Source organism: Garra rufa, chromosome 18 (genome assembly GCF_049309525.1).
Source record: "Garra rufa chromosome 18, GarRuf1.0, whole genome shotgun sequence".
NCBI lineage: Eukaryota > Metazoa > Chordata > Actinopteri > Cypriniformes > Cyprinidae > Garra > Garra rufa.
This window is the reverse complement of record NC_133378.1, coordinates 31,934,369-31,962,261: the sequence shown is the minus strand read 5'-3', so window position 1 is coordinate 31,962,261 and position 27,893 is coordinate 31,934,369. Positions and strand designations below refer to the sequence as shown.

Sequence of the window (27,893 nt, the reverse complement as noted above, 5' to 3'; positions counted from 1 at the left end):
ATAAGCTTTTTAGTTGCACTTTTTTTAATCTTATATTTATATTATGTTTTATTTTATTACAGCTTTATTTCAATTAATACAAAATGTAATTATTATTATTATTATTATTATTTTTATTGCAAAACTACAATTTTTTATTTTTTGAGTGGACATGGTACCAAGCTAGTCCCAAGATATTCTTGTAAAATATCAAGGTACATGAATTTCAGCCGACAAAAAAGCGGTGCTATTGTTCTTACCATCCTAAAAGCATTATGATGGGTTTAGTTCTGAAGTTACTTAAAGTACCCCATCATCACAGCTAATGTTAGGAACAACAGCACTTCTTTAGCTGGCCGTTTACGCAGTATCACTATTGACTGAGTCGTTAAGCGACTTGACAAGCCTGTTATTATGTCTAACCAATTACTATCAACAATTCAAGGGCAGCACCACCAAAAATTCTTTAAATCCTAGTAGCGTTTTTAATTACATATTTTGGCAAGTCTTATCAGGGTAACAGATGAGGAACTGAGCTGCCATCTAATTAGGCAGTCTGGAGCTCGTTGACTAGTAAGGGCCAAACGGTGAGCGGGAAACAACTCGTGGATCCATCCACTCTAAGAAGAGCCTGTTGTCGAATGAAAGGGACTTTGAAGTCTAAAAGGGCTTTAGAGTGTCCGCCCACATGGGGTTCGAAAATAGAGCACCACTCAAAACTTAGCAAGATGTAGCATCATACAAACCAATAACTGCAGACCAGTAACTCACAGTGATATCGATTATATAAGACATTTCCATAAGGCTACTAGGAAAAATACATCACTTTAAAATTGACTAGTGGGTGGGCGTTTTGAATGACTAATCAGTTATCAGTTGTAAGAAATAGGCTAGCTTTGGGTTGACCTGCCTTGGACTAAATGCACTTCTTAGAGGGGATTTAGATATTGAGATGCTATATATGTTTAGAAATGCTATTTTTGGCAAAATATTAAGCTGACAGACAGTCTTAAAAATGCAATGCTTGGGGTGATGCTTCAAAAAATGCAATAGATGAAATGAGTGTGCAACCGAATGTGTATGGATAAAGCAATGATGCTTTAAATAAACTTCTTTGTGATTATTTTACTGTGCAACAGCTAAAGTACAACATGCTTTCAACAGGCTAACAGAAACACCACTATAAAAATTGATAACTGCTATTGATATCTAAAAAAAAGAAAACTGATTTAAAGACAACTCTTACCATGATTTTATATGTTTTCAGTATGTTAATCAAAGCATCACTGCCAAAAATACAAAACTTAAAAATATTAGTAATGTAAAAATCTACATACAGTAAACTAGATTGTCTGTTGAATGACCAGGCAACAAATCTGAATCTGTGTGGATGAAGAGATACTGCTTTAAATGATAATTAATTTAAAGATGCACCTATTTTGAGATGATTTTGCCATGCAAACTTGCTAACAGCTAAAACACAACATGCTTTTAGCATGATCATTAAAGCGACACTGCTGAAAACCATATGCAAATGAACAAACAAACAAACAAAAATCTGTGAATTATCAGGAAAAAATGATAAACAATGTTATTCGATGACTGTGAAACAATGGAAGCCGGTTTTTTCGACACTGAATAAAGATCTCACATTTAAGACTTTTTTTCTCAAAATTGTAGCATAACTCGCAACTGTGAATTATAAAGTAAGAACTGTTAGATATAAACTCACAGTTCTGACTTTTGTGATATAAATTCGTAGTTTTGAGTTATAAAGTCAGTATTGCATGATATATACTCACAATTGTTAGAAAATAAACTTTGAATTGCAGGATATAAACTAACAGTTCCGACTTTTATTCACAACATTTTTTATATAAACTCGCAGTTTTGAGTTATGAAGTCAGTATTGCGCGATATAAACTTACAAATTGCGATAAAATAAACCCTAGAATTGCGAGATATAAACTTACAATTTAAAGAAATAAAATTGCAGTTCTGAGAAATAAAGTCGGATTTGTGAGATACATTACAGACACACAATTCTGAGGGAAAAAAGTCACAACTGTAAGTTTATATTCAATTCTAAGGAAAAAAGTCAGAACTGCAAAAAAAAGTCAGAATTGCAAAAAAAGGTCACAATTGTGAGTTTATATCTCACTATTCTGAGTAAAAAAGTCAATTAGAAGAAAAAAGTCACAGTTTATCTCAATTCTGAGGAAAAAATGGCAGAACTGCAAGAAAAAAGTCACAATTGTGAGTTTATATCTCGCAATTCTGAGTATAAAAGTCAATTAGAAGAAAAAGTCACCGTTTAAATCTCAAGTCTGAGGAAAAAAGTTAGAATTGCAAGAAAAAAGTTGTGAGTTTATTGTGAGTTTATATCTCACAATTCTGAGGAAAAAATTCTGAATTGCAAGAAAAAAAGTCACAATTGTGAGTTTATATCGCACAATTCTGAGCAGAAAAGTCAATTGGAAGAAAAAAGTCACAATTGTGAGTTTATATCGCACAATTCTGAGTAAAAAAAGTCAACTGCAAGAAAAAAAGTCACAATTGCAAGAAAAAAAGTCATAATTGTGAGTTTCTATCTCACAATTTTAAGGAAGAAAGTCAGAATTGGGAGTTTATATCTCTATTCTGAGGGAAAAAGGTCAGAATTGCGAGAGAAGTCAGAATAGCGAGTTCATATCTTACAATTCTGATAAAAAAATGTCAGAATTGCAAGAGAAAATGTTTAAGTCTCAATTCTGAGAATAATATTAGAATTAAGAGTCTGTATGTCGCAATTCTGAGTAAAAAAGTGTCACAATTGCGAGATATAAACTCGGAATTGCGAGTATATATCTTACAATTGTGAGGAAAAAAAGTCAAAACTGCAAGTTTGTATAACACAATTCTGAGAAAAAAATTGTGAGATAAAAAGTCAGAATTATCTTGGATGGGCTTCCATAGCTTACTGCTATTGACAGATGAAAAACAAAACAGTGCAAAACAAAATACAACTGTCAAAGATATCAATTTAAATGTGTATAGATGAACTGACAATGCTTTAAAAAAAAGAAAAAGAAAAAAAAAGAAACTTAATGTAAAGATGCAATTTCTCTGATATGATACTAACAGCTAAAGCACACATTTACCAAAAATGTTCAAGATAATAAAACCATGTATATATTAGTAAAAAACTGAATAAAATAGGTCAGTTGTTGAATGACTAGTCAAGACATAGCCTAGCATTGCATAAGGGTTTGCCATTCTGAGCAAGTACAGTAAAATAATGTAGTAAACTACAGTAAAACATCCTTTAGGACCCTGTGACTAGCACTGGACTGAGTTAAAACAGCATGAGAAACCCAGTCCTGGCCTTGTATTCTTGGGCACCACCCAAGACTTTGCGAGTGCTCGCGCCATCTCCTTGACTCCTGAATGTAAAATTCATCTTCGGTCTCCATTAGGCAGACAGACGCTGAGGCATCTGGAAATTAAGATTTAATACACTTTGAATAATTAAAGCCACAGATCAGTGGCAGCCTTAGATCCCTCCGAGAGGCCCAGTGCCAGAGAGAACGGGAACTGAGGGGCTTTGAGCTCGACTCGCAACACAGCGGGACGGACCGGCATCAAACGACAAAGGTGAGGGTGCGTGGCGGGGTCCCCGTTTCTGCTAATTGCCTTTCTGATTTATTGATTAATTACGATGAACACTTGGCGACGTTATCCCTAGAGGATGATGTGTTGGGTTGGATGAAGGTAGCATTTGATATGGAGTCACTCAAGGAACTGAAATGGCACGAGGTGAGGCATGCGCTCTTGGCACGGCTGCTGGAATACCGATCCAGAGAGCGTCTTCTTAGAGCGCCGTCCTCGGCTGTTTGTAGCGCAGCTCCGTCATCGGCAGTGCCCGGGATCAGAGGCATGGGAGACGGGAATTTGCAGTGTTTGTGAGAGCTGGGCAGAGAATTGAGAGTGTGAGTGAGAGAGAAAAAGAGAGCGAAGGATGAAGAAACACCTGACAGCCAAACAGGACAGACGGTAAATCAGAGCTGGATGGAGGTTGGAAGCCAGACGTGGATGCTGCTCTCCACATGCAATTGGAAACAAAGAGCAGATCGAACCTGTGCATGTGCAATTCAGTTTAGTGCTAGAGGTTATTGAGAAATATATGGCTCACACATTAAGAATCTAATTCAATCTTTATGTATTCTATTCAAATCATGCATGTTCTATAAGAGACATGCATACAGACTGAAGATTGAATCAAGGTCTGACACAAATAATCACGTCCTACATAACGGAAAACTAAGATGCTGCAAAATGGAACATGGCACTATGTTTGGACATGAAAAAATATAAGGCGTCTTGGTCATTTCTCATCTAAACTGTAAGATAAGACACGTCCAGGTCACATTTCACCCTAAAATAAAAAAATAAATAAAAAGCAATATATATTTAAAATAATGTATAATGTATATAATATAATAATTATACACATTGTATTTAAGAAATAAATTATTTGTACATAAAGTAAATAAAGCTTACTTAAATGAATATTATTTTATGGTAATTTTTCATGATAATAATTAAGCAAAAAAAAAAAAAAAAGTATTTTTAAATTATATATTTAAAATAATATATTAAGCTGTATATAGGTGGGTGTGTGTGTGTGTGTGTGTGTGTATATATATATATATATATATAAATAATAATAAATAATATAATTAATAATAATATATAATATAATATAATAAAATAAATAAAATGTATATATATATATATATATATATATATATATATAGACACACACATGCATATACATATACATACACACACAGTTTTTAAAATACTTAAAATTATATATATATATATATATAATTTTTTTAAATAATGTATATAACAGAATAATGATTAAAATAATCGTATAAATTACTATTATTTAACTTAAACATTATTTTCATGATAATTAAGCAAAATTATATACAGATTTATAATGTACATAATATAAAAATTATACAAATAATCATATTTAAAGAATTAAAAGAAAATACATTGTGCATAAAGTAATTGAAGCTTATTTAAATGACTGCTCTTTTATTGCAACATTATTTTCATGATAATAATTAAGCAAAATTGCCTCAAATTATAATAAATTATTATTAGCATAGTGTGTTTGGAGGTTTTTTTAGTCTTATTATTCTTACTATAATTAGATTTTCATGACTGTAAAACAGCATAAATCTGCATATCATTAGATCATAAATATCATTATTTTATGTTACAGTAATGAGAATGAGGTTTATTTATGTTTGCTTTAAGAGTAATATGACAATATGCACAATTTATTAATTAATAGATAAACAAATAAAATGTACACAAGTAAAATCATGAAATCTGAAACATATAAATAATGTTTAAATATAAAAATATTACATTGTTATATTATTATTATTATTATTATTATTATTAAGATGCACATTGCACTTAACTTTCTTTAATGCTGACTATTCACAAGAATTTATTTAAATAAATAAATACATGCATGGAATGTAATAAATACTGGAAAACAAAGTAAAAATGTTACTGTTATATTGTTACTATTATAATGTATTATTATTATAAACTACTACATGTTTATATCATATATGGAGTAAACTATGGTTTAACTAGTTGAAGTTAACTGGTTAAAGATAATATTCAACCAGTTATTTTTACAAACATTAACAAAACTTCTCAGTGGAAGACTCACTTTCTATTATTTAAACATTCTGAGCTTTATGGACCAAACACAGATTATAAAGGATCTAAAAATGAAATTACAGGCTCTGGTGACAAAGAGAAGTGAAATCTAAAAGTATTCTCAATTTTAATTAAGTCTCTCAAAGCGAAAAGGAAGAAAGTATAAACACGATGGACGTCCTGATAAAAAAAAAAAAAAGAAGTCTCTGATCAACTCAACTGTGCAGCTTGCATATTAGTTATACTGATTATAACTGAAGCTGTGAAAGCCAGTGAATATATCCTTCTTTCAAGAAGACAAAAGAGCGACTTGTTTTTGGTGTCTGCGGAGACTTTCTTTGAATTATCTTCCTGCTGACAACTATATTACCGTCTTATGTAGTTGTACCACCCCGAAACGCTTTTGAAATGCTGTGGATAAAATATTTGCGGCAAGCAAGTTATTTTATCACCAAACAATAATGCAGGTACAATAGCTTTGAGGAGAAAGCTTTTAATGCGAACAGCTCTGTGTGAATTACGAGCGCTATATTCTGTCCTATTTACAGTACAAGTCTTAAAACCACATATGCACCCAACTGAGGACAAACACCCCCACAATCCTTTGCTGTTTCTGCTATTACCATGGGTGACAAGTCTTTGTTTATAAGAGCAAACGCATTACTGAATCACAGGGATCCCACGGGTGCATCGAGGAGTTCCTTGGCGATATACCACCCTATGACTTATTTATCAAAACCTCCATTTGTCTCATTGGAGACGCACACTAATGAGTCTCAAATGAGCGGGAGAACGCAGCCGTAACACCAGTTTCATCATCCTTAAAACAAACTCCATTCATTACGCTTATGCACAGGGCGGCTGTATCTCAATAGGGTTGGCTAAAAGTGACTACGGCAATGTCAGGGTCCCAAGGTGGGTCAGCAGCTTTCATTCAGTCTCTCTGGTGCATTTACAGACAATCAATGTTGGCGCGTTATGAGCGCGTCTGCATGACAACACACTCTGCGTAGGCTGGAAACAGAAAACAGCGTGATCTACACCGACTCAGCTATTAATCCAAAACCCAGGACGCATTTCAATATTGCGGCTCTGCACGACCTTCGGTGCGGCTCTGTGAAACGGTCAGGCACTTTTGGCACAAGCAAAGGGCAAAACCGCTGTCCAAGTGTGACTAAATGAGCTACTGGCCGACAGCTGGGTTCACAAATAAGGAACGCTGGAACAAATGTGTGTGTTTGTTTGTTTATATGTATGTTTGTTTATTTCTCCTTGTGGATTCCTCAAGTGTGGCTTACTGAAGCAATTTTCCGCCTGGTCAGATTTAATGTGTTCCTCTGTTTATCCGCTGTCAGGCAAATGTTGATTTATATACATTTGATTTGCAAATGTGACTCATTACGCACGGTGACTGCGTGGTTTATCTTTCATGTCTTCGCGAGGATGTTTGGCTACTTTTTAAGGTGAGGTTGTTCGCAGACTGAGCTTTAATAATGGCAGAGATAAAGTCATTCTGAAAGGGACGGAGAGGACTGTATTCGCGGTCGCTTTTGTGGCAACTGTATTTGACAAATATTAATTTAAAATGATATATAAGCCAGTATTCACACTAGAAAAGTGATTCAAAAACATGCCTATAACTTATTTAAAGACAGAAAGAAAAAACATACATTTTTGTTGTTATTATTTTTATTTAGGTGTGGCTCATTAAAACAATTACAAGCAACAACAACACTATTACTATTATTAATAATAATAATAATAATAATAATAATAATAATAATAATAATAATAATAATAATAATTATAAATCACTTTTCTAGCATAAATATTGTTATATACAATTTGATATTGTTATATAAAATTTCATTTATCTGCAAATAGTTCCCACTAAAACAACCACAAAAATAATGTATTTTTAATAAATAAATATACAATATAAATAAATCTTAATTAAACATTATATAAAATGTTATATAACAATAACAAATTATATTTAACAGTATTCATGCTACAATAGTGATTTTTATTATTTTTATTATTATTGAACATTGCTTTAGTGAGCCGCACATGAGGAAAAAAATACATATTATTATTATTATTATTATTATTATTATTGTTAAATAATACATCTTAATAAATAAATATTAAATAAATATTAAATAAATAAAATGTAAATAAATAAATCATAATTAAATATTATATCAAATGTTATATAACAATAACAAATTATATATAACAATATTCACACTGGAACAGAGCTTATTATTATTTTTATTATCATTTAAAAATGCTTTAGCGAGCTGCAGATGAGGAAAACTTGATGATAATAATAATAATAAAAATTATAATAATAATAATTATTACTATTATTATATAATGAATATTATTATTATTATCATTACTAAATATTATGTATGGCTCACTAAGGCAATTTTTAACAACAATAACAATAATAATAATGATAATAATAATAATAATAATAATAATAATAATAATAATATTCACTTTTATCTGCAAACACAGTTCACACAAATAAAACCACAAAATGATTTATTTAATCATTAATAAATAATTATTTATTTAAAGGATTATAATGCAATTATTATTATTATTATTATTATTATTATTATTATTATTATTATTATTATATTGTTTTTCCTCATGTGCAGCTCACTAAAGCAATTTCCATAATATGCATAATAATAATCATAAATTATGATTATTATTATTATATTGTATAATAAAAATATAATAACTATTCTAGCATGAATGTTATATAAAATTATTGATGTATATAATATTAAATTAAGATTTATCTGAGAAATACAGTTCCCACAAATTAATTAATTTTTTTACTGTAAAAATGAATCATTTAAAGGATTATAATACAATAATTTATTATAATTATTATTCCTATTAATTTATCTTCAAATGTGGCTCACTAAAGCACTTTTCAATAACAACAACAACAAACAAAAATAATAATAATAATAATAATAATAATAATTTGTTACATTTATATAGCGCTTTTCTAGACACTCAAAGCGCTTTACAGTGTCAGGGGTATCTCCTCATCCACCACCAGTGTGCAGCATCCACCTGGATGATGCGACGGCAGCCATAGTGCGCCAGAACGCCCACCACACACCAGCTTACTGGTGGACAGGAGACAGTGATGAAGCCAATGGGAATATGGGGATGATTTAGAGGCCATGATGGTCAGAGGACAATGGGCAAATTTGGCCAGGATACCGAGGTCACACCTCTACTCTTTTCGAAAGACATCCTGGGATTTTTAATGACCACAGAGAGTCAGGACCTCGGTTTAACGTCTCATCCGAAGGACGGTACTTTTTGGCAGTATAGTGTCCCCGTCACTATACTGGGGTGCTAGGACCCACACAGACCACAGGGTGAGCACCACCTGCTGGCCTCACTAGCACCTCTTCCTCAACCTAGTTTTCCCAGGAGGTCTCCCATCCAGGTACTGACCAGGCTCAACCCTGCTTAGCTTCAGTGGGCGACCAAGCTTGGGCTACAGGGTGATATGGCTACTAACAATAATAATAACAATAACAAAACAACAACAATAGTCCTTCATCTACCATGAATACTGTTACAGTATATATAATTTTATAAACAATAATTTTAAATTAAGATTTATCTGCAAATACAGTTCAATATCTATATATCAATATATCAATATATATATATATATATATCAATATATATATATATGTATAAAAGTAGACAGCATGTTTACGTTTGAAGTCATCACCAGAATGCTCTTATGATTCCAGAAACGCTGTCTAGGCAGGCACCTCCACTCGCTTTTGAGACCCTACTGCAGATAATAATGAAAAGCAATCTCCGAAATCTCACTTCAACCACTAGTTATTAACCGGCGCTACCTGAAGATACCAGATCTGAAACACCTATCCTTCACTCCCTGCCTCAATCCCACACCTTCACCCACAAAACCCTGCCGCTGTCTCACCCTCATCCTCCACCCAATAAACACCAACCTCCATGTCAAGAGCATCTATTCCAGTGTTTATTACTCTCTACACACATCACGGCAACTTCTTCATGGCCACATGTCAGGTTATGATGTAATGACATCTAGCTACTGTCCAAATGAAGCATCTATAATATAATAATGTAGGTGAAACACTAACTGTCAAAGATAGACTGTTTTCTAGCTGAAGAATTATACTTAATGAATTTATATTTATTCACTTAGAAGAAGCTTTTTACCAGAGCGACTTAAATAATAATACATTTGCTTAAAATAACATTTGAATGAAAAATTGTGACCTTGATGTTTGCATTATGCAGTAACCATTCCACAAAATCAATAAAGCTATCAAAGCCCTTATACATTATGAATATAGTCAAGGATAAAGAGTTAAAGACATTTTGCTGCACACTGTGCTTAACAACTGTCTTTAACGTTGACACTATTTGCAATCCACGTAAACATTTGAACAATGAATCATTAAAACGGAAACAGAAAAAAGTGTTCAAATGTGTTGCTCCTTCAAGGCGTCCTCAAAAGCTTCTATAAATGAACTCTGAAGAATTTACATGTATTTTACTTTAAACAATAATAATAATAATAATAATAATAATAATAATAATAATAATAATAATAATAATAATAATATGTTATTATTATTAATTTATTTAACATAATAAAAAAAGAGAATAAAATATTAATGATGATGATGATTATTATTATTATTTTAATTATTACTGTTATTTTTTTAAACAGCAGCAACAACAATTATTCTTAAATTAAAAAATATTATTATTATTATAATACTAATACTAACACTAATAATTATTATTTTTATTTTAATTACTGTTATTTTAAAAAACACAACACAACATAAATTATTATTATTATTATTATTATTTTAAAACCACAATACAACATAACTATTGTTGTTGTTATTATTATTGTTAACTTATTTCACTTGAAACATAATAAAAATAATAGAATAAAATAATAAAATACTTTATTTTACTAATAATAACAACTATTATTTTAATTATTATAGATAATAATATTTTATTAATAATAATAATTATTATTATTATCATTATTATAAATTAAGCGTTTATATGAAGCCTTATATTAACAAAAATGACGGTGTACGGCAGTGGCTACTACTCAGGTGCGAGATACAAATGCACTGAGCTGGAATCCAAAATCAGCTAATATTGAGGAATTGGATACTGCAGCACAGCAGGAAGGTGTTTGGGAGTGAACAGCGATAAGGCTGTGTGGAAAATGGTAAACATTTATGTACATTACACCCAAATGCCCCTCTCAACGGCGAAAACGCTGTTTAACAGCTGCAGAGCACGTGAACAGCCCCCTGGTCGACTCGAAACAGTTTTGAGATACAAATGCTCCCCCGAGACGACTTCGGCAGTCGGGAATGGGCATGCGGAGGATTGATGCATGTGTGTGCGGCGGTAATCATAACCCACTGTACACGCGCACTTCCAGCGCTCATACGAAAAGATGTGATTGATATTGGTTTTTATGCAAATGTAGCATTTGTAAATGTACAACACGATACAATTTGCATAGTCATTCAGTCAGTGCTGTTTATAAGTGCATTAATCCAGCGCCGCTCTCCTTAGAACAGCTGCTCACACAAAGCCAGCGCGAAAAGAACAACGCGCACAAATGGGACATGACCGCCCATGTGTGCATCCGCACCCCTGGATTTGTCGGTGATGGGTCGCAAACATGAAAAGCAATTTTCGATTAAATGAAAAGTGAGTTGTGAGTAGAAAGTGCTTTGCGCGACAATGAATGTATTGTATCAGACAGACTGACCTCAGACATGTTGACGCGGCCCTCCTGGAAGGAGCAGTCATTGGCATTGTGGGTACACATGTGTCGGTATTTGCACCAGTGGCATGGAAAGGAGCCGTTCACACAGGAGAGACACCTATTGAAAAAAGACAACGAGAGAAAAAGGGCATTATTCACAGGCATTCTATATCAAACCATGACATTTCCACATGACTTGTTCGCTTATTCCTCTATAAGCATTTGGACTTTGGTGCTTTGCGCAAGTATATTATTAGCTTGTTCTTAAGAGTACTTTAGTAACCACATAGCAACCAATCCAGAACACCCTAGCAACCGCATAGCAACACACTAAAAATTACACTAAATTCATTAAAACACATCAAAGCCACAGCATTCAGCAGAATGCCCTAGCAACACCCTAGAATACGCAACAACTGTATAGAAACACATAAAAAAACTACTCAGAACACCTTACCAATGTGCTAAACACTCAGAACACATTAGCAACACCCTAGCATCCACCCAGAACACCTTACCAATGACATAATGTGCTAAACACTCAGAACACCTCAGCAACACTCAAACTCCCAAAACACCATAGTAACACACTAGCAACCAAATAACAATGTGCTAAAACAATAAGAACAACTTAGCAAAACCCTAGCAACCACTAAAAACACCCTAACAACAACAACATGTACTGAAACACTCAGAACACCTCAGTAACACCATAGCAACCACATAACAATGAGCTAAAACACTCAGAACACCATGGCAACACCCTGGCTTCCACCCAGAACACCCTAGCAACCACATAACAATAAGCTAAAACACTCAGAATACCTTAGTAACACCCTAACACCTACTCAGAACACCATAGCAACCACAATGTACTGAAACACTCAGAACACATTAGTAACACCCTAAGACCCACTCAGAAACACTCAGAACACCTTTAATAACACCATAGAATTCACCCAGAACACCCTAGTAACCACAAAACTATGAGCTAAAACACTCAGAATACCTTATCAACACCCTAGAACCCACTCAGAACACCCTTGCAACCACATAATGTACCGAAACACTCAGAACACCTTTATTAACACCCTAGCATCTACATAACAATGAACTAAAACTCTCAAAAAACCTTAGCAACACACTCAGAATATTTTAGCAACCACATAATGTACATAATGTACACCTAAGTAACACCCTATCATCTGTATAACAACTTACTAAAAACTACTCTGAATTACTTAGTAACACCCTAACACCCATTCAGAACAACCTAACAACCACATCATATACTGAAACTAGTGTTGGGCGATATGCACAATTTTCATATCGTCCTATCGTCAGCCCGTGAGATCGCCGAAACACGATACGTGCTAATTTATTTAATGATATGTAAATATGTCAATATGTAATAAATTCCTTATTCGTTTTGTAAGGGTAGTGCATGTGACTTAAATTGTGCGTGTACAGAGCGCTGACGGTAGTTCTGTTGGATAGGTTCAAGTTTACTTTCGGTTTCATTCTCTGCTATCTTCAGTGAGTGGTAAATGTGCGTGCTTGAAAGCAAATGAATGCATCTTTCTATACCCGTCATGTTGCGATAATGTTACCGCTGTATGTCTGATCTTTGTCATCAGTTCATGTTGTAGTTCAGTTCATATTGATTGTGGAGAAACGGTGCCCGTGTAATTCACGTGCGTATGTTTAGCGCCATTTTATCGCATCGTAATTCTAGTTAACGCATACAGATGTTACTGAGGTGAATGTTTATGTTTACTATATACAGACGGATTCTCATATATCGTATTTAATTCAGCCTAAACCACATTTTACTACCTCTGTTATCCTAATGACTGTCTACGCTTAATCTATGTACACTGTATGATGAATAAATCTCTTACCCATTTTCACTGCACGTTTATTCCGCGGCAAGTTTCTGAGGCATCCTAGAACCGACTCTCCGTGCTGCATCGCTAAAGTTAGGTGCCTTTTTGATGCATAATAATAATAATAATCATATTACTATCGTCAAAGGCATCAGCAACAGGCGATATCTTTGACTATCGTCGATACACGATACTATCGTCTATCGGCACAACCTAACTGAAACACTCAGAACACCTTAGTAACACCCACTCAGAAGCCCAGAGTAACCACATAACAATGAGCTAAAAACTCAGAATACTTTACCAACACCCTAGAACCCACTTAGAACACCTTAGAAACACACCCAGAATACCCTAGCAACCACATAATGTACTGAAACACTCAAAACACATTAGTAACACCAGAGCATTCACCTAGAACCCTATCATCTGTATAAAAACTTACTAAAACTATTCTGAATACCTTAGTAACACTCTAACACCCAATCAGAATGCCCTAACAACCACATCATGTACTGAAACACTCAGAACACCCTAACACCCACTCAAAGCCCCCTAGTAACCACATAACAATGAGCTACAACACTCGGAATACCTTAGAACACCCTAGCAACCAAAACAATGAGCTAAAACACTCACAATACCTTTATTAAAACCCTATCATTCACCCAGAACATCTTTGCAACAACATAACAACGAGAATACACCCAGAATACCTTAGCAACACCCTAGCACCCACTCAGAAGACCCTGACAACCACACAGTAGAACACACATACAAAAAAACACTCAAACCACCTTGGCAGCGCTCTAGTACCCACAACAACACACTAAAAACTCAAAACACATATGCAACCATCTAGCAGTGCCCTAGCAACACACAAAAAAGCACTTACACCACTATTTATTAATTTAGTGCCATAGCAACCACTCATTACACCTTATTTCCAAGATGGTTTTTCAAACAAATCTAGATCTTTTATGTCTTCTCTTTCCCTTTCTCAACACTTTTCATCTTTCATGCAGAGGTGACGGAGAGCAGGTGGTGTGAGATGGACAGAGAGTGAGACAGATCAAAGACAGAGTGAACGAACGCTCTCATCAAAAGACATCAGAAAAGAAACCAAAAAACCCTTAAACACAATCCATTCATTCAGGTATTACACTCATAAAATGACCATAGAGCAAAGCTTCACATTCAACAGTTTAAAATGACTCATTTACATCAATAACACTGATGATTTGTTCGGTTAAGACATTTAACGACTGAGCCCACATTTGACTGAGTTGGCACCTCAAGGTGAAAAAAAAAACGAAGAATGCCAGACACGTCACAAACAACACTGATCTGTCAACTTTCCACACATCGCACCGAGACAAAGGTGTAGGTTGGCTTCGTTGCTATGGTTACAGAGGAAGATTTTGTTGCCGTTTGGCAGGGGAGGACAAGGACGCTGATCTGTACTCTAGTCTCAGAGTCATGTCTCAAAAAGTCATAACAGAAGAGTTGCGTGGGAGCAGTTTCTTATCACGCATTCGCCATGAACTCCAGAATGAATTGAGCTTGACATAAGTGGTGGAAACAGATTTGTGCAGCACTTCTAAACCATTTCACAACTGTATATTAAAGGTGAAGTGAGTAATTTCTGCACCACTTGTGTCACCAAACGGAACAGATTTACAAAATGTTCCCTCTTTCTGCCATTGGATATTAAGGTTAAAATTAAAGACAGTTAAAGTACATACATAAATACACAAAAAAATGACCTTACAACACATTAATTAATGAATTTAAGTAGTAAAAATTAAATATATTTTATATATTACACAGATACACACACAATATGTGCATTATTATTTATGAATTACAATTTTTACTTTTATAAATATATGTATTGTTATAATAATAATAATAATAATAATTATTATTATTATCATTATTATTATTATTATTATTGTTGTTGTTGTTGTTGTTATTACTAGATCAAATTATAAAATGTAAGCAAATCTATAAATAAATATCACTATAATACTATAGAACTGTAAGGTATTTCATAATAATAACAATAAATTAATGAATGTTAACTTAATCTATAATAATTAATTAAATATTATAATCCTAATTGTAACTAATGTATTCCATAATAATTTCTAATAATAATAATAATAATAATAAATTAATTAATGCTCACTTAATAATAAATAAAATATTTGATAATAATAAATAAAATAATATTTGTGTCATATTTTTATTATCAAATAAAACGTAAGCAAATCTACAGTATAAATAAATATCACTATAATACTATTGAATTGTAAGGTGTTTCATAATATAATAATAATAATAATAATAAATTAATGAATTAATGAACTTAATCTATAATAAATAATAAAATATTATAATTCTATTAAAAAAATTATAACTAATGTATTCCATAATAATGTAGATAATAATAATAATAAATCAATTAATGTTAATTTAATATATAATATTATTTAAATATTATAAAAATGAATATTGTGTCATATGTTTATTATCAAATAAAACGTAAGCAAATCTACAGTATAAACAAATAAATATCACTATAATACTGTAATAATAATTAATAATAATAATAATAAATTCATAAATGTTAATCTATAATTCTTTAAATATAATACTATTTAATATTTTGTAACTGTAAAGTATTTCATTATAATTAATAACAAATTTATATAATAATACGTTTTATATATCATAATTATTTAAATATAATAATATTTAATATTTGTAATTTGTCATTTGTATGAGCAAATTATAAAAATTTAGGCAAATCTATAAAAAATATCACTACAATATTATAGAATTGTAAGGCATTTCATAATCATTCATATAATAATATTAATATTTAATAATAATAATCATAATCATTTATATAAGAATATTTAATGAGTTCATGTTAATTTAATATATAATTCTTTAAATATAATGCTATTTAATATTTTGTAACTGTAGAGTTTTGCATAATTTATATAATAATGATTACAATAAATAAATTAATGGTAATTGAATACGTAATAATTATTTAAATATAATAATATTTTTTTATATATAAGAATATATTATCACCACCCAATTAATTATATTGACTACTACTACTTCTATTATTATTATTATTATTATTATTATTATTATTATAATGATTATTTTTATTCAGAATTATATTCAGAATGGCATGCACTAATGAATCGTTCATAATATTGTCATAATTGTGCATTAACTAAACAGGGCTGTTTTTATGTCATGTTGAGTTTAACAAAACATATTTTCATGTAAAATGCAGTACACAGGGATCTGGAACACTTTTGAGTGCTGAAATGCAAATCACAAAAATAAAAAGACCTTCGAGCGCTACAACACAAATGTTGTAGTACAGTCCACACAGAGTGCGGCTTCCACAGCATTTTAAGACTCGCTCCCTGAGCTGCATGTAGCTCACCGCTTCCAAATTCTCCTCAGACGCTCAGTGCTTTTCTCATATCATGAAAAGGCTTCTGCGGTCAGCGAGAGCGTCACAAAGAGGCGAGAAGTGCGCTCTACGCCTCTTCCCCTGTCTGTGCCAAATGTTCAAAGGCTTACGCTCACGTCCGCTGCTAGTGCATGATAAAGCTTTCTCCTCACTCCGCTTCGACTACATGAGTAGGGCTGGGTATCGTTCCAAAATGTTCGATACCGATACCGATACCGATACCCTGAATTCGATACCGGTTCCGAACGATACTTTTTTCGATACTTTTATTTTAAGAAATGTATTTTAACAAGGTTACTTTTTCAGGATGTTTGTGACACTTTCACATCAGGCTTATCTCTAAGACCAATAAACAAAGGAACAAAAGCACAAAATGAACAAAGTGTAGTTAAGACAATATATCAGTGAATGTTTTTTTTAATAAAGTTCAAACAGTTTTAACTCAATCAGATTTAAGTATTTGTGAGGCTCACTGCTGCTTAAAGGTTTAGTTCAACCCAAAATTTAAATTCTGTCATTAATTATCTACAAATGAAGATATTTTGGATTTCTGAATCTCCCATAGATAAATCTTTGAATAAAGTTATTTTTGTTTACTTTGCACACAGAAGTATTCTCGCAGCTTCATATAATTATGATTGAACCACTTATATCACATTGACTTATTTTGACTATGTTTTTGGTTCCTTTCTGTGCATTGAAAATGCATATCCAGTAAATATAGGAGGATCAGAAAGATCTTGGATTAAATCCAAATGATCTTCATTTGTGTTCTGAAGATAAACAAAGGTCTTATGGGTTTGGAACAACATTAGGGTGAGTTTATAATGACAGAATTTTCATTTTTTTGGTGAACTAACCTTTTAAGATCACCTGAAATCACTCTTCAGAAAAATTAGCATGTAAGACAGATATTGATTCTTCATGGTCAATTTTGATTGCCAATGTTTTACAAGCAAATGGGCTGATTCTGAAAGCCTTTTTAATATATTTAGTTTACACCTTAAGCAAGGGACAAGAATGAATGATAATATGAGTACATGAACAAGATGTTTACTTTCTCTATTATAGGTACAGCCATTTAAATTAGAGGCAACCACTGCATTTAGATTAAAATCTAAATAAATGACAAAATATATTATAAATAACAAAAAATAAACGACACAGTTCTTTCTTAGTCGTATAGACAATAAATGCAACCATAATCAAAATAGGCTACTCTTTCAAAATTCAAAGTGCAAACAGAGACCGAATCTTCAAGCATGATACAGAGCTATTAATAGACAACTAATTTGTCAGCCCACATACTAATAACAGCCTCAATATTTTATGAAGCCTAATTTGCGCGCATTGGGGAGTCGTTCTCTAAACGTGGGGTATTAAAATTGCTTTAAATGCGTGTGCGCTTCTTACTTTTGGTTTCGTTTCAACGATCCCGCGAAACTCGGCGGTGATGAGCGTGCATTCTACAATACAAGAGATTACTTTAACAAAACCTTTTGAAAGTCAGAGGACACAAACGGGATTTTGAAAAGCGTGTCCTCAGTGAAAATTATGCCCCTGCGTGAGTGCAACTCTGCCGCTGAGTTATCGTTTTATGTGAATGTATGTCGCGTTGTACCTATACTGAGACTATATTGAGACTGAGGCGCCAGAATTGTATCCGACAGAATGTGTCTGGTGTTTTCTCATATTTGACGTGTTGCCAGTCTTGGACGCGATAACCTTTTTACAAATATTGCATCACACGCTGTTGCCGTCAATATTGGCATAATGTAGCAATACTTTTGATCGCTTATACATCGTTTGCGTTAAATTTATGCTATGCTTTAAAGTATAGTGTACATTACAGCCTCACATTTGACAAGCTCTGGGCGAGTGGGCGTAACCGCCGTAAACTATTGATTTTCAAGGCAGTCTCGCCACAGCTAATCACCAGCATTTGATCCGGGCACGTTAAAGATACCGCACGTTTTCTAGCTCACTGACGTTGACAAGATTATATCCTTGGGTATCGAAATTTGGTACCGAACGAAAATGATTTTTTCGATACTCGATAGTATCGAGACAATTCGGTCGGTGCTTAAAAAGTATCGAACTCGATACCCAGCCCTATACATGAGACACAAGAGCTGCTGAATTAAAGGACTAGCTGAACCTGACGAAGAGAAATAGAGAGATTCTAAGGGAGAAGAATAAAAAAAGTGAGAAGAGAAGAAAAACAACAAAAAAGGAACAGAGATGGAGAGAGAAAGGGAAAAGAGCAGAGCAAAACAAAGGGTAGAGGAAGAAAGCGAGGGGGAGAAAGATGAGAAAAGACAGTGAGGCGTAGGGAAGCAACCACTAATGAATGTCACATTGGCACACTTTGATCTTGTATTATTCAGATCTTACTTCCTGAAGAGGCACCTACATTACAACCCATCACTGCTGACACGCACCTCAAATGTGCCATGTCATCCTCACTGCCAGGACTGAGAAACAAATCAAACTCTTTTGTGACAAAATAGTTTTCTTTTTTTCTTCTGAACTCCACACCTACATTGCATGCGCAATGTAGCCTCGTGAGTGTCCTTTTTGTGCGAAATAAGAGGTGTGTGTAGACATAGAGACAGTAAAAGTGGAGTGCTGCAGGTTACGTCACGTATAGAAATGGCAAGTGGGAGAGATAAGGAAGGCTGCCCGGAGTTGGAGGATGCGCCAGCTATGATACGCTGTTCATCCAACTTGGCTGTGCTTTCAATTTTATTAAAGGAAAGGATGAAGCTGATTGGTTGGTTCATGTCACATGGCCTGCGGTGAGCTTGCGGAATTTTGAAAAGTTGAGATGTTTTTATCTCGATGCGGCGAGGACGCGCCTGGAAAAAACGAGCGTGTCGCACCGCGTCGCTTCCATTACGAGCGCATACCACGCGTCTACATTTGAAATAACAAAGTTGAGTGCGCAAAAGAGGCTTCATGTGAACGGCCCCTTAGCCAGGTCAGTTGTGTGGGAACATTTTGGATTTCATGTTACCTATGATGAAGACGGGAATAAAAGAATAGATCGAACTGAGACTGTGTGCAAGCATTGTGGAAAATGCATATAATATGCTAACGGCAACACTTCTAATTTGTCAGTTCATCTGAGAAGACATCACACCAGTGTGTTGGTAGACATGCAAGTTAATTCTTCAGTTCAATCTTTATGTGCTAAAAAGGCACATGAATTCCTGTGGAGATACACGGTGTCCTGTTTTTGCCAAATAAATGAAAAGCATGTCATCAATGTCTTCTCTATTGCTGTATCAAATCTCCCCTAGCTTTCCTCAGAGATGGTCTCAATAATGTGCTTAAAGTCAAGTCCAATTCAGTTTGTGCATGATTACATGATAAAACTTTTTTTTAAAAATTTAATCCTAAATTGTGGATAATCAAGCTACATTTCATATGCCAAAACAAACTTCTGGAGTGTTAAAGATTAAAATAAAAAAAATAAAAACAAGAACCGTACAGAACTGAAAACCGTGACCTAAAACCGTGATTCGAACCGAACCGTGGGTTTTGTGAACTGTGCCACCCCTAATATATATATATATATAAAAAATTTTAAAATTAAAAATGATCTATAATACAAACAATAATAATAATAATAATAGTTATTATTATTATTATTATTATTACTTTTAGTAAGCAATTTAAACATAAATAAAATTAATTTAAATAATAATATAAACAACAACAATAATAATAACTATTATTATTATTATTATTATTATTATTATATAAAATACATTATATATAAAATAAATAAATATAATAATTATTATTATTGGTGTTAATAATAATAAACAATTAGAAATAAGTATACACACACACACACACACACACACACACACACATATATATACATACATATATATATATATACACACACATATATATATATATATATATATATATATATATATATAAACATTTTAAATAAATAATAATATATAAAATAATAATAATAATAATAATAATAATAATAATAATTAGAATAACAATCATTAATCAATAATATTATATTAATAAACATAATTTTGATATTGAAATTATGGGGCCATAAAAACAATAGTAAATAAAAAATATGTTAAACGAATATTACATATTATACTTTAAAAAAATAAATCATACATTTTATTTTTATTTATTTCTAGTAGCAGTACTATTATTGTTGTTGGTATACAAATGTAAACACAAATAAACTTTAAAAATGTTAGTTTGTGTTAATCTGCACTTTACATTTTTGATATATGCTGATATTTGATCGTGATGCGTCTCAAAAGATAGAATTATGTGATGCCAACCTCACAAAAAATACATAAATATATAAAAATATATAAATAAATATAAATAAAATTATTAATAATAAACATTATTAAGAAATATATAAATAAAATACATATATAAGATAATAATGATAATAATAATAATAATAATAATAATAACATTATTATTATGAATAAACAATTTTATTATTTAAATAAAAATAATACTAATAAAAATAAATAAATAAATAAAAATTTATGAATACTAATACTAATAAAAATAAATCAACATCATCATCATAATTATTATTAAATTATTATTATTAAACATAATTTGGATAGAATAATATGTGTTAATCTGTACTTAACATATTTGATATATGCTAATATAAAGACAGGAAATAAAATGTTAGAATTATGTGGTGCCAACCCCTCTAAAAATTAAAATAAAATGTATGTATAATGAAATAAATATTACTATTATGATTAATAAAACAAATTTAGACAATAATAAATAATACATCAAATAATAAACGAATAATAATAAGAAGAAACATAATTTTGATATTGGAATTATGGTGCCATAATAGTAAATAGTAATAATAATAGTAAATAAAAAATATGTTGAACTAATATAACATATTAAACTTAATATTAATAAATTAAAAATGTAAAATAAATAATAATAATAACAACAACAATAATAATAATAATAATAATTATTATTATTATTATTATTATTTATTTTTTTATTTTTATATATATATATTATTAGTAGTAGTAGTAGTAGTAGTAGTAGTAGTATAACGCTAAGCAAACAATGACAATGATGAGACTCACAAGACAGGAAATCAGACGTCACAATAACGTGGTGCCAAACCTGAGGCTTTAACACACACACACACACACACACACACACACACACACACACACACACACACACACACACACACACACACACACACACACACACACACAGAAGGGGCACACTGTGTCTATTCAACAGTGTGTGTCTCCTGTGCCACACGCATGGGCTCTTTTCATATTAAAATGCGCGAGCTACTGCTAACCTTTCAGCCTTGCGAGTGCTTTATCGCTTTAACAAAAGCCACCATCTATCTGTCTTTTTTCCGATTTTCCTCCTTATTCACTCCCTGCTCCTCTTGTTAAAAATGCATCGGGCCCCTCGCATGCTCGATTAAGCCGTCCCCTCCCCCTGTCTCATGCTAAACTCTAATATTGTTACGCTGCATGTAAATAGCTAGTAGGGTAATTTGCCGTGCCAAGCAGGCGCCCCTCTGCCACACACACACACACACACACACACACACACACACAGAGAATAGAGACCCTGTGATCACTAGAGCCAAATCGTGTGCCTTAGTCACACTCACACATACTCGAGGAGCACCAGGTGAGCACTTCATCGCGTCCAGCTTTAGATGAAGTGGCTGTGTTGCTAATGGGACAGTGCCATGCTAATGTAAGGCACGCTGAGGTAGAGAAGAGCACGCTGCCCGACTTAATGAACGAGAGCGGGAGAGGACAGGAGACAACAGGAGCTCCAAACATCTGGAGCCGCTCCTGCCTGGAGAACAACCTGTTGTCTATCCGGAGAGAGGCAGGACGAGAAGAGGAAGATGAGAGAGTGGAAGCCATGGGACAGACAGTGAGAGAATGAAATGGTGGATCAGTATGGTTTGTGAATAGGATAAAATAAAATAAAATAAAATAAAATAAAATAAAATAAAATAAAATAAAATAAAATAAAATAAAATAAAATAAAATAAAATAAAATAAAATAAAATAAAATAAAATAAAATAAAATAAAAAATAAAATAAAATAAAATAAAATAAAATAAAATAAAATAAAATAATTATTTACAACAAAATGGTGGTGATGGGATCATTATGGTCTGTGAAGAGGCTTTCAAAAATACATAAAACTTCACTTAAAATTAATTTAGCCATTTTTTGTAGGGAAATAATAAAATAAAATAAACACTAAAATAAAATACAAAATGTAACAAAATATAAAATAAAATACAAAATATTTTTAGATTTTAACTAAATATAATCTAAAAATCTAAAACTAAATTAATAGTATACTTAAACTATTGCCATGACATATGTTTGTTCTTCAGAACAGTAAAAAAAAAATCTTTAAAAATAAATAGATACAAAAATAACAAAAAATATTAAATAAAATGCAAAATATTTTCAGATTTTAACTGAAATAAAAAAAACACCAAAATAAAATACGAAATGCAACATAAAATTTAAAATAAAATACAAAATACATTTATTTTAATTTTTACTAAATAAAATCTAAAAATCTAATAATACATTAAAAGTATACTTAAACTATTGCCATATGTTTGTTTTTTTATTTAAAAATAAATGAATAAATAAAATAAAATAAAATAAAAAATAATGTCATAATAAAGGTGGCTTAATCAAGTCTGAAATAAATTATTTAATTATTCGGGAAATTATTTAGAATTATAAATATAAATTTTAAATGCAATAAAAATAAATAAATATAAATCAATAAATAAATAAATAATATAAGAAATGATGCAGTTTTGTTTTAGAATATTATTTTTATTTAAATACCTTTGTGCACCGAGTCAGGGTCATTTTAACATCACTAAAATACTATTATATTTTTTATTTTTATTTTTAGAATTTCTTATTTTCATTGTTACTTTAATTTAAAGTCTTAGCAATTGCGTTGGTTATTTGTAGTTTTGTCATTTAATTTAATTTAATTTAATTTTACTTAATTTTATTTTATTTAATTTTTTATGGATTTAGTTTAAATTAATAAAATGTGATATAAATTACCTTTTAACACATGGCAAGGTTAGTTCAAATGGTCAAATGTCAAATTCATGAAACTATTTCAAGAAAATATATTTTTTTTAAATTTGTTTTAGATTGCTAGGAATTGTGTATGTGTATTTTAGACTAGCTTTTTAAATGCTTCTTTCTTCCCACCATTACGGATATCTTTATTTGCCATTGATCCGAGAACACCGTAAGAACGGATTGAATGTGAGAGCGAGAGAGAGCGAGTGATGTAAGAACTGCAGGAATATAACTCATGAGCAGTAAAGCTGGACGGCTGAAGTCAGGGATGCTCATGAGTCGTTAATGAAATGACATTAAAAATCTGATCTCATCCCTGATCTCAGCGAAAAACTGCTAACGGCACACAAAAACATCCCTCTCTCACTCGGAAGCAGTAAACACACAGAGAGAGCACGGCCCCACAAAAATACACTTGTCTTAGTTTGAACGAAAGAGAGAAAGAGGAAGAGAGTTAGACGACAGGAAGCTGCCTTCGCTCTTTCCCGTGTGAGACTTACGACTGATGGACACTGCAGTTGTAGAAGACAAAATCCACGCTGGCAAACTTCTTCCCCGTCTCCTTGGATTTCAGATAGAGCTTCACCACCCGCTTGTCACCTGCCAAGAGACACACGGTGAGCTTCAGCGCTTTCTAACAAGCGCAAGGAGGCTTTTAAAGAAGCGTGTGCATGTCGCCTTACCCTGGTTGCGCGTGATGGGAGCGATCTCCCGTGCGGAGGGGGACAGGCAGTATATACGTCCCCCCATGATGTGTCCCTCCGTCTCAGTGTAGTCCTCAAATGAGCAGTTAACACCCGCAGCCAGACTGGGGACGTTCTGAGCCTGAAGAACCAGCTGTAGGACCGAACACAGAACAGAAGACAGGAACAGATTTCAATTTCAGTGCTTTATTGGCATGACAAACACTGAACATTTGTACAAAAGACACCTGGACCTTCATATCCAGATACTGTCTGGATATTTTTAGCCGTATTTCATCTACATAAGTTACTACTTCTACAGAAGTTTCAAATGCACACTGATGCACCAGAAGGAAAAACGGCGCATTAAGAGCTGGAGGTGAAAACTTTTAAACAGATTGGAGATGTGTACATTTTTCTTATTTTGCCTAAATATAATATTTTTTTCATTTAGTACTGCCCTTCAGAAGTTACTTACATGTTTTCCAGAAGACAAAATAAGTAAAATTTACCCTGATCTTCAAATTCCAAAAGTTTTCACCCCTGGTTCTTAATGCAGCATGTTTCCTTCTTAGGCATCAGTGAGTATTTGAACCTTCTGTAATAGTTGCATATGAGTCCCTCAGTTGTCCTGAGTGTGAAAAGATGGATCTCAAAATTATACAGTCATTGTTGAAAAGGGCACAAAAATGCTGAAAAAACAAAGAATTTGTGGGACCTGAAGGACTTTTCTGAAGAACAGCGGGCAGTTTAACTGTTGAACAAACTCATGAACAACTACCACTCAACAAAAAAAAAATACAGCTGTCGATCATTCGGGTAACAACACGGCATTAAGGATCAAGTGTGTGTAAACTTTTGAACTGTGTCATTTTTATGAAATATCTTATTCAGGACATGCATTTTGTATGATTTTGCAAAATAATTACCATTTTGCAGATTCTGCAAGGTGTATGTAAACTTTTGACCTCTACTGTACATGTATATCTTCATTAACTGTGATCAAAATCCATCCCAAACCACCTCCCATATGTTTTCAATGATCCGAAACACAATCTGATCACAATAAAGGAGATTTCATTCACAAACACTTGCCTGAACTTCAGACATGGTGACTGAAATATTGTTGGGCTGCACCATGAGTCGGACGCACTGCTCTAGTCTGGAGGCGAAGCGCTGGGGCTCATCAGCTCTCTCACAGCGGTCCTTACGTGAACATCTAAACACAAATATTACTCAGCAGGAGGGACAAACACATTATAATCAATTTCTAAGAATAATCAACCGGAGAAATCAAGTGCATACTTTATTAGTAAGTTGATTAGATTTGGAATAACACTGTGTGCTGTGATAAATAAAACTTCAGCAGTGTTCAAACAAAACAAAAACAAAATTTGTATATTAAAATGATTACATTATATTAATAATAACAAAAAGTAATACATTTATTTAAAAGTTCTTAATTAAATATAATTCAGTATATACTTCAGAGTGTGATTTTGGATGTTGCTTTGTTTTTTTTTTCCTTGTTCAAAATATGATTAGTTTATGCAAAAAAAAAAAAAATCTGTCATTAATTACTCACCCTTATGTCATTCAAAACTTGTTAGATGTTCGTTCATCTTTGGAACACAAATCAAGACATTTTTGATGAAGTCCGAGAGCCTTCTGAACCTGCATACACAGCAACGCAACTGACATGTTGAAGACCCACAAAGGAAGTAAGGACATTGTTAAAATAGTGGTTCAACTGTAATTTTATAAAGCTACAAGAATACTTTTTGTGCAAAAATAAGAAATAAGAAAATAAAGTTTAGCGTTATAATAAACCCAAACTCACAGCAAAATGCTTTATTTGAAATTGCCAGATAAAGTCATTACTTTTGTATTTTTCGCGCACAAAAAGTATTCTTGCAGCTTTATAACATTACGGCTGAACCACTGATGTCACATGGACTATTTTATCGATATCCTTTACTACCTTTCCAGGCCTTGAATGAGTCAGTTGCGTTGCTGTCTATGCAGGGTCAGAAAGCTCTAGGATTTCATCAATAATATCTTCATTTGTGTTCCAAAGTGGGTTTGGAACGACATGAGGGTGAGTAATTAAAGACCGAATTTTCATTTTTGGATGAACTATCCCTTTAAACAAAACATTAAACACACATCTGCTTGGCTGTTATCATGTCTCGTAGCTAAGCATTTTTTAACGCCCTAGTGTCGGCGTAGCAATTATAGCCTTATTAGCCTTATATTAAACAATACAGTCTACAGTATGTCACCATATAGCCATGTAAACGCGCCTGTATGTGTGTGCTAGCAGCTGTGGGGTCAGGAGGTGCCGATACTCACACACTGTGCAGGACACACCAGCCGCAGTGGGGATCACCAGAAGCCAGACACTCGCTACAGCTGCTGTACTGCTCACAGCTCTCCACCGGCACTCGTCTCACCTACACACAAACACATCATGCTCAGAATTAGTCAACACAATCTCACTAGCTCTTACTACAGTTAGAAAATACTTCCAACTAATGAAAAAACAGTATTTGTTAGCTGTAATGAGCCATTAGCTTAGCAACACGCTAACAACAGAGTCTGACTGGAATCAGTTTCAAGATTCCTGTCAAAATGTTCAAGTTAAGCTCATTTGACAGCATATGATACACAGTTATATACCACAGAAAAGCTTTGACCAATTTTATCTATCCATTTGTGACCATGAACCACAAACCGGTCATAAGTAGCACAGGTATGTTTGCAGCAATAGCCAACAATACATTGTATGGGGCAAAATGATCATTTTTTAAATGCAAAAATCATTAGGATATAACAAAGATCATGTTCCATGAAGATTTTTTGTAAATTTCCTACCGAAAATGTAATTTTTGCTTAGTAATATGCATTGCTAAGAACTTTATTTGGACAACTTTAAAGGTGATTTCCTCAATATTTCAATTTGTTTGGCACCCTCAGATTGCAGATTGCAGATTTTCAAATAGTTGTCTCGACCAAATATTGTCCTATCCTAACAAACCACACATCAATGGAAAGCTTATTTATTCAGCTTTGATTATGTATAAATAC

The 27,893-nt window shown here is 32.7% G+C and overlaps 1 protein-coding gene across 1 annotated transcript in view; it reads right to left on the bottom strand.

The window, feature by feature from the left end:
• The window catches only part of plxna1a (plexin A1a), a 275,583-nt gene that overhangs the window by 139,960 nt on the left and 107,730 nt on the right, over window positions 1–27,893 (bottom strand). Inside the window, exons 4-8 of the mRNA XM_073822714.1 lie at window positions 27,159–27,259; window positions 25,902–26,025; window positions 24,807–24,960; window positions 24,624–24,723; window positions 11,570–11,684 (exon numbers count right to left, since the gene is read on the bottom strand). Coding sequence (XP_073678815.1) covers window positions 11,570–11,684; window positions 24,624–24,723; window positions 24,807–24,960; window positions 25,902–26,025; window positions 27,159–27,259 — 594 coding nt within the window. The remainder of the gene's footprint in view (window positions 1–11,569; window positions 11,685–24,623; window positions 24,724–24,806; window positions 24,961–25,901; window positions 26,026–27,158; window positions 27,260–27,893) is intronic.